The sequence below is a fragment of the Pseudochaenichthys georgianus genome, chromosome 5 (assembly GCF_902827115.2).
Source record: "Pseudochaenichthys georgianus chromosome 5, fPseGeo1.2, whole genome shotgun sequence".
In the NCBI taxonomy this organism is placed as follows: domain Eukaryota; kingdom Metazoa; phylum Chordata; class Actinopteri; order Perciformes; family Channichthyidae; genus Pseudochaenichthys; species Pseudochaenichthys georgianus.
Window position 1 is genome coordinate 20,917,165 of NC_047507.1, and position 9,467 is coordinate 20,926,631.

Consider the following 9,467-nt stretch of genomic DNA (forward strand, 5'->3'; position numbering starts at 1 on the left):
CCCCACACACAGACAGTGGAAACACACACACGGTAATGCACACACATCGAAAAGGCATGCCTTAAAGGAGCACCCAGGGTTGTGTCACATTTCACATAGGGCTGTGGGGCTCACTGGGAAGGGTTTACACAGTGGCACGAACTTCCACCACAGAGTGAGGCAGTGAGCACAAACACACCCTGCTGCTCGGGCTTCGCTTAGGACACACTTTTACATCCTAATACTGAAGCTATTTTGAAAAGAAAAACTTTTTACGTGTTTCAAACCACATTCCACCACAAAAGAGAGATCAACAGTGTACTACTTAACACAAGTGTGAGGATAATAGTACTAAATGTTGTACTATCATTTGTCATTCAGAAGAAAAATGTGATTCACATTCATTGGCACTTTGCTGAAGCTTTATGTATCAATTCAACACCTTCATCGTGTGTGAAACTGTACGTCAGGTGGTGCGGTGCGTAGATGCCACATTGTTGACATTGTGCCAGTTTGAAAAACTCTACTGTACCTCCTCTGTCACTGTAACCGTAGAGTTGACACTTCATAGAGTAAAAATACTGCAACACCGAGTATGTAAATATCAGTTTTCTGATGGTTTTGTTTAGGATAAATGCGTGTAATGCATACCTCTTATATTTACAGAGGCAAACGCAATGACCCCTCACATGTTCATATACATTTTTTTACTTTTTATACATTTCATAGTCTATGCACTAGAGAGTTCTCAGATGGTGTGCAATTCCGATTTAAGGTAGGGCTAAAAACGTAAAATCCAACAGTCCCTAAAATAAACTCTGATTCAGTCTTGCTTAAGCTGTGCAGTTGTTGCTATCACTCATACAGCATGTAGCTTCCTATATTATCAGGTTGCATAAACAAACAAACTCATACGGCATGGTGAGGCCAAAAAGAGGGGGAAGAGGAGGAGGCTCCTTTGAAAACTGCTAAAAGGTCTCACATCAAGGACGGGTGGAATGGGATCTGAGTGCATGTGATCGAGAGCCAACCCAATCAGAGGAGTATTCTTGGCGTGGCATTGGAGAGAGTTGAGTCCAGTTAGGCATGGAGGTAGAATGACAGAAATAGCTCAGCAGAGAGTCGTGGTGGCATACCTCTGACTCTTTGGGTGTCAATGCAATCAGCTGAGACTGAGACCTACATTTAGAGTCCTATAGAATGTAATGGTGAGAGTGGGTATCAGTTACTCGGGTTAGTTTAATGAACCGTGCTGGATGTGTTACTTGACGCATACAACATGTGTTTTAATATCAACTACACTTTCAAACATAGTATTTGTTATAAGCCTTGATTCCAGAGATCTGTTATATATGTCACATGACCTTTACAACATCTGCAAATTCAAAAACTGTGTTAAAAAGGCAAGTTGTAATTTTACGGGATTTTACGTGTGTGTGATTATGTTTTGTGTGTTGAATGTTATAAGTGTCCTATTGGAGCCTCCGGTTGTTGCCTAGCAACCTCTATGACAACACGATTCAACAGACCGTGCCCCGGTCCAAGAAATACCTTTAGATCCCCCTTCGTAAAAATTCTCACTTTTGCATGATCATGAGTGGCCAATATGTTTTCCGTTCATCACTCCTTCATAAATCAATACATTATCCATCAATCATTGTCATTACTACTTGATTTATTTGAATTGTGCCCCATGAAGCTCCTTGTAAAAGTATTTGTAAATCCTAATTAGTTAGTGACACTAGCTGCATGCTGTATTTTGCATTGATATTATATAAATGTATAATAATATGCCAGAAAACTAATACCAAATAATGTGATAAAGTCCTCTTTGATATGGGACAATAAGTATTGTAACTGAATTCAAGAAAACATTCTGAAATGTCAACTTTATCGCAATACAGATCAAAATAGTAAACACAATCAAGAAAAGAAACACAATTTAATGGAAGTCATGATAGGTGTGATTTTCAACACATGTATGATCCCACATCATCAAATCATTCTTAAAAATAAAGAATACCTCATCCTGAGACTCTCAGCTTTATCATTTTGTTGTATGGGATTTGTTTGCTGTTTATTTCTGAAATTGAGCATTAGAAAGTGTTAGTACCAATCACCCCACATAACCTATTAACACATGGTTGATCATATTCCAGCTTAGAGGCACCTCTATGCATCACACAATCACATTATTCAAAAAAGGTACACATTCAAACTGGCATGGCAAATACCATGCCAGGTGAGCCATAATACAACATAATCATTGACTAATAATCATGATGTAGCTTTATCATTTACACATTTTTCTATCACCCTTCATCTGTTGCCAGATGGAGGGTGATTTGACCACAGCACTTTCCCATACTGGTGAATAATGGGCTGATGAGAATGTTGAGTATGCTGCCCCACACAGTCTGAACCCAGTGCATGTTGATGAGAAGCAGCTGCACACAGGGCATGATCAGCCTGGAGAGAAACAGGGACATGAACACAACGTTAGAGCATCTCTTTGATACAAAAAGAATACATCTTTGTACACTTCTATAAACTGTAACCAACACATATAGCAGGGAAAAGCGTGTGTCACTAAATCTTTCCAACTACGTTCTGCATGATTCCTTTTTTACCAGAAAAGCGTTTATCAGTTATTCCATGCCTGAGTCTTCACATCTCAGTGTGACAACAGTCCTACCAGATGTGAAGGAAGCTGAGCACAGCGAAGAGGATCCCTGCTGCCAGAGAGACCGGCACCGCCAGGAGGAGAGAGATGAGCCGGTACATCCACAGTCTGGACACCTCAAACAGGGCGTGACTCCACAACCACACTTTATCAAAGCTCCGCACCGAGGGAGGCTCGGCGATTACATCTTCAAAGGTGACCTGAAGACACACACAGAGACACTGAGAGTGACTTCTGGGGACAGAATTTTTTTTCTCAAGCATAGTAAAGTCGATACTGAGGTGTGGAGGTTGGATGATAACATGTTGACAGGCTGAGGATAATGTGTAATGCATGCACATGTATTGCACTGAACCGATTTAAATAGCATATAATGTACATTTGCTATGCTTATTTAGCTTTACAGAGTATCACCATGGGCAAACATAGACCTGTGTGTATGACCCTGTCCACTTGTGGTCAGTATAATGCAGCCTATTGATATTTACCACAGAAGAAATAGTGGTCTTATATTATCTGATAACAAAATTAAAGGTCATTGTCCTAGATAGACACATTTATTTATTAAAAAGCTCCACTTTCTAATTTGCAAGTATTGTCATAATCATTGTTCACCACCAGGTTTAACTCTTTGCATCACATGGGTCAATAGAGACAGCAGGAGGTGAATGCAGAGCACGGTGGGTTTGTTTATTTGACTGTCTAGTTCTCTGTTTCTCCACACAGAAATTACATATTTGTGCTGGAGGTTCTGTGTCAAGTTTTATGTATGTTTAAAATTCCTGTAACGCTACAGAATATTTACCTTCAGAATCGTGTTAACTCCTTTGGGATCCCTGCCCTGAATCTGCGGCCTTGTGTCACTGTGGGTGGAGTTCAGATCTTGAGACTGTACATCCACTTTGACTCCCATCAGTTCCTCAGCTGGTCTCTCGTCTTTTAATCTCTGGTCCTCCATTTCTACTAAGTTCAGCTGTGTTCCCGCTCTGATGAAGGCTGTGGTCATGTCATTAGAAATATGGAGGACGTGCAGGGCGCAGCAGGAGGATGGCTTTCCACTGTAACTCTGCGGGCATGTCACTGACACCCAGGTGGAACATAGTGGACTGATGGCTGCCTTGCTCCTTATTGAGGAATGCCTTTATTGGCTTTTAAAGGCTTGTCTTTGGTGTCATTTTCCATGTGACACACTCCATGGAAAGTCTCATTAGACCGCCATGAGAAATGGCCGTTGCTAATTGGCCTTCACTTTCTCAATACATATTGAAGAGGGTGAGCATAAACTGGGGAAGTACGTTGGCATAACATAACGTGATGTCATGGTTATAAAGTACCCTCAGAGTTCTCTGCATTTCAATGTTTTCTCTTATTCATGTAATTAAAATAAATGTATTCAAGAAAAAGAAAGACAATAAAAAGATAACAAATAATCTGATGAGGATCTTAAACTGCATTCATGTTGCCTTGGTATTTGGTGCATAACAATAAATACATACCAAACGAAAATGAAAAAGGGAGGCTAATGCCAAAGTCTAAAACCATAAATAAATATATAAATAAAAGGCTTTATAAATGATAAATATATATGTTAAACTGCTCAATTAGGATGTTTTTTAAATGAGCACGCCTTGTGCAAAATATGGAGAGAAGTGAGCAGAAATATAAAGCATAAGCAACGTGTGGATTGTAACAATATAATAATCCTAAATTGGCAAGTATCTCACTCAAATATCTTAGACAGCTAACAGAAAACATGTATCTCACTGTTTGTTGAAAGTTCCTCAGAGTCTTCTTGTCAGAAATGAACAAAGCGCTGGGAGGAGAATCACTGGTAAATAGTGCACTCTGTTGGCCATGTTCGGTCTCGCTCTGTATTTGAAAAAAACAAATCAATCAAATCCTCTTTGTTTATCACTGATGGTTAAACCAGCCTAATGTTTCCCTCACACATGCCTAATAGCTTGTTCTCTCTCAGTGCCTCCAAGAATCTCAAAGTGCTGCAGTTAGTGGAGTGGAGACGGGGTCTGATAGCTGATGATTGATGCTGTGTGTCTGGAAACCATGGCGACGAAGAGGTCCTGATAATGTCTTGTGATTGCGTCTTAAAATCCTCCACATAACGTGCTAGCTAGGATTAACTTTGAAACATGTCCTGATTTTTTAAATAACAATTTTCATCAATATGGGTCATGAGTTGAACCACAGAGAAATATCACAATCTGGGCAACTCGATAAAAGCGACATACAATAAAAACATCAATTGTGCTTTTGTAGGCTTTTTGAACCAGCAAGACACATGAAAGCAGTGTTGTTTGAGTGTTTGTGAAACAAAAAGAAATGTAATGTGGTCATACATAACCTACCACTCTCCTAAATATTGCTAAGCTGATAGTATTTATGGTAGTGCTATATTTTTCACAATGATGTGTGTCATTTTCTTTGAAAATTAGTATTTGGTGCAAATACAGTAAAACATATACTTTAAAAAAAGATATACTGTATATATTTTTGTTTTAATATACATGAAAACCTGTGTGCCTCTCCAGTCATGGATGTCTTGGATCTATCCTGAGTCTGTAGGTCATAGGTCCATCTGAACACTGGTTACTGGGACAGTGGTTATGTTCATAATCAATAGCCTGGTCAATAAGATTGCTCTCTGCTGTTGCCTGACCTGACGAACAACTGAAATCTCCCCTTTGTCCTTTTACATATAATGTTTCTGAATCCACAGGTGTCATTCCTGGTTACAGTTAAAGCAAGTATAGTGTTTATGAATTGTGTGCTAAAGCCAAGAGGCTAAACTTGGCTTTAGGCTCAGATGCATTTTCAATAAGAAAGTCCATACTGATGTAGAAATGTTGATGATGTTTAATTAATAAAATGAAATCCACAATAACTCCGGTAGGACCAAATGGTCAACATAAATCAGCTCAAGCTCATCCTCACTTTTTCACATAAACCCCCATTAAAATACTAAAGGCCTCAATCTCACACTTAGCCTTACCTTAGCCTGACTCTCCTTGCCTTTCTTGGAGCATAATTATCTATGACATCATCATAAGACAGCTGTTTTGAGACCACATGGTTGATGCTTATGATGGATAGTCCACTGAGACGTTCTTGTCCCATAGAATCTCTCAGATACGTTTTGACAGTTTGAACTTTGAGAAGCTTCTTTCAGCAGCAGCCACTGTAACAGGAAGAGTGGCAGAGATTCTCAGAGCAACCCACACATTGAGGTACATTTCTGTCAGTTTATTCTCATGAAGGAAGGTCAATAGTTCCATGTTTGTCATCTTCTTTGACGGCAAATGTGGAAAATGTTGCATTTCTGCAGCAAGTTCCCTGCCATCAATGTCTGGTTGTCCTTCATGGGTCAGAGCAGAGCTCAGGGTTTGACAGTGCTGTGGCAGTTCTTCGTTTGATGTGTTGGGAAAGTTGATGAGCACTCCAAAGTTGTCATTTACCTCTCCAAGGCGCTGAAATCTCTCATCAAGTGAAGAGAGGGCTGTATCCACAACCACATAATAAAAATGTGATTTCCATTTTTTTAAGTGCATCATCAATAGGCTCATAACCAAACTGCCGTTTTGTGGATCTCACACATCTCCTTTGAAGTTGTCTGTGCATCTGAAAATCCAGTCCTTCTGTAGCTGCAGGTGAGGGAATCTCCTGTTTTCTTCAGCAGGTCGACAGCCACATCTAACTGCATGGAGGGTGACTGCATCAGTGTGCTCACATGCTGGATCTTGTAGAGGATGTCATACCATTTGGTTGTGCAAATGGCAAAACGGTAAGATCCAATCTCCCCAGCCAAAGACTGGGCTTCAACTCTCACCACAGGGTCTGCAGTTGTTTCCCTCACCTCCAGAAGAGCCTCTCTGATTTGCCCAGCCTGGTACTTTACTGCCTCAATGCTTTTTATCCTGCTGTCCCATCTGGTCTCTGACCACGATTTCAGGGTTGTTTTGACATGTTTCAGCAGGATGTCCCATCTATACGTGGAGGCCGAGAAGAGTTTGTACAACTTTGTTAAATACCCAAAGTAGCCTATACATCTGGTGAGCTCTTTGCAGCATCAGCTACCACCAGATTTAAGGTGTGAGCACCACAAGGGACAAAAAAGCTCTTGGGTTCTGCTGAAGCAACCTAGCCTGAACACCTTTATTCTTACCCTTCATGTTGGCACCGTTGTCAAATGACTGTCCTCTGCAGTCCTCAAAGGGGATGTTAAGTTCCTCCAGCCTTTTGAGAATGAGCAATGTCAAACGTTCCCCTGTCTTCTAACGATACTATCCTGACAATAACAGAGAGTTGTTCTTTATGACTCAGATCAGGAGTGCAATCCAAAATGATGGAGAAATACTTAGAAGTTTTTATCTCTTCCACAATTGTGTCCAGTATTTTAGAGCTGATTGCGTCAATCAGTTCATTTTGAATTATTGTGCCCATATAATGTGTGTGACTGCCAGCTCCACTTTCCACCTTACCAACATGCTGCTTCATGACTGGATCGAATTTGGCCATAAGCTCCACTTCTTTTAAAAAGTTGCCATTGTCTGGTTGGTTTAATGTGTCTGTGGACCCCCTCAGAGCCAGGTTTCTCTCTGCTAAGGACTTATTCCCACGAGTCGGGTGAGAACGTCGCGCCACCTATTTCTCTCAGCCTGAGCAAGGGCCATCTCTTGCATATCTATTGTAAGTCCCCTGGCAAGACGGACGTCTAACTCCTTCCATGTTGCCATGTTTCTGTTGTGCTCCTTGCTTTCTTCATGTACCTTGAGCAAGTGACTTGCATTTTCCTAGTCCTTTAGTCCTTCCCTATTGAGTTTGTAATTTCTCTGTGAAAACATTTTGCAGCAGAAGCAGTGCAAGCTATCATTCTTTTTTGAATACATCAACCAGCTTCTTTTGATTTTTTCTCCGTTGATTAAGACTTTGTTAAAATAGTCCTGCTGACACCTTCTCCCGTCTTTTTGTTTGGCAAAAGGTAAAACTATGTTTCACTTGATATGGTCCACTCTGAACAAACTCTGTCCTGTCATTATCAGTAAGAACAGATGGCCAGTCGGCAGGGTCTATTGGTGAAGCCTTTATCCCTGATGCTTTATCACTTGGCTCTGCTGAGGTGGAGGGGACAGGAGCTCTTGATGCTGCTGCTGCAGGGCTGGGCTCTGCTGAGGGGAGAAAACAGGTGCAGCTCACTAAATAATTAGAATATCATGGAATATATTGCCTCCATATCATGTAAAATGTATGCATCGACCTCTGCAAAAGGAGCCCCGACCAAGTATTGAGTACATATTTGAACAATCTTTTCAGAAGATCGAAATATCTATATTATAAATCCTTATCTAATATTATACTATTTTGAGATACAGGATTATTGATTTTCATGATCTGTAAGCTGTAAGAATCACAATTAAAACAAAAAAGGTTTGAAATATTTCACTTTATGCATAATGAATCTAGAATATATGATTCATTTGTTTTATTAAATTAAAGAACAGAAGAACAGTTCTATGATATAGTTATTCTTTTAGATGCACCTGTAGATTCTGCGACTTACCAGATGGCAAAGAAGAAGTTACGTACATTGTAATATAGCATATTAAAGATAAAGGCAAAGGTATGCAGTATTTACAGTAGTGACAAGCATTTTATGTTTTTATGTTTATGTTAACACTTATGTAAACGTTACACTATTGAACATACTTTAGACAGCATAAACTGTAAGGCAATACAATTAAAGGCCTACAACTATAAATTATTGGGGGGATGTAAAAAGAATAGCAATTTTATTGACTATCATTATTACTAGCCTATTACTACAAGCAGGGCACACATTGACCCGCCCCCTGGCTCCTCCCTGATTTAGGGGGGGGGGGGGGGGGTGCGCCATAGTGTATGGGCGCTGTACGCAATATAGTCGCAGTTCTGTTAAGATAAGATAATAAGATGTACTTTGTTGATCCAAAATCGGGAAATTGTTTTGTTGTGAAACATTTTTTAAATAAAAAAATGATTTCCCCCAATGTCCGGCGCCCCCCTGGCTTGATGCACCCTTAGCATTCACCTCTGCCAAGGGCTGGCCCTGCATTGCACCCCCAGCATGCAACAGGTGACCTTAATACACACCCATGTGACAATTGCCGGGAGTGCTGTATAAATACAAATAAAAGTGATGTAAACAAACAATAATAATACGAATAACAAACTCAGGTTAAAGGTCATTTGGCTCCTACAGGATTACTTCATTTTGTATTCTTTAACTTTAAGATACATTAGCTGCCATGCAAAGCTCTTTGGAGTATTTGCTCTTTCCTTATCTCACAGTTGTTTGACCTGATGATGATTCTCATCCAAAATAATTCAGAGATATTTGACTTTATGTGTCATTCTTGCTCCTCTCTTCTTTAATCATTGTGTAAAACTCAGTTGCTAGACATCTGAAATTACACATGTATACTGAGACAGTATAAAGTAAAGGATGCACACACTATAAAAGCCAGCAAAGAGAGGCCCCATTGAAAAAATGTGTGAAAGATGCAACACCTCATCCTTACAATTATCGAATTACCTACCTGAAACTTGATTTGATTTGTGAAGAGAAATGCATATTCGGAACTCAAACAACAAGTCCCGTCATTCCAGATGTTTCTGGAACAACATGCTTTTGTCTTTGTCATTTCAACTCTGAAAATACAGAGCTCTGAAAGTCATGAATATCAATGTAAATGATAGTGATTCAAATGTAATTTACACAGGTCACAAGAGAAATGAAGGTTGACCAGGTTGTGTC

At 39.9% G+C, this 9,467-nt stretch overlaps 1 protein-coding gene across 1 annotated transcript; it reads right to left on the minus strand.

The window, feature by feature from the left end:
- Positions 1 to 2,291: 2,291 nt before the first annotated feature.
- On the minus strand, positions 2,292 to 3,668 carry LOC117446174 (caveolin-2-like). The gene is made up of 3 exons (XM_034082191.1): positions 3,468 to 3,668; positions 2,675 to 2,862; positions 2,292 to 2,448 (listed from the first exon to the last, which is right to left on the minus strand). Exons 1-3 carry the CDS (start codon positions 3,666 to 3,668, stop codon positions 2,292 to 2,294), a joined length of 546 nt encoding a protein of 181 aa, XP_033938082.1.
- Positions 3,669 to 9,467: the final 5,799 nt, after the last annotated feature.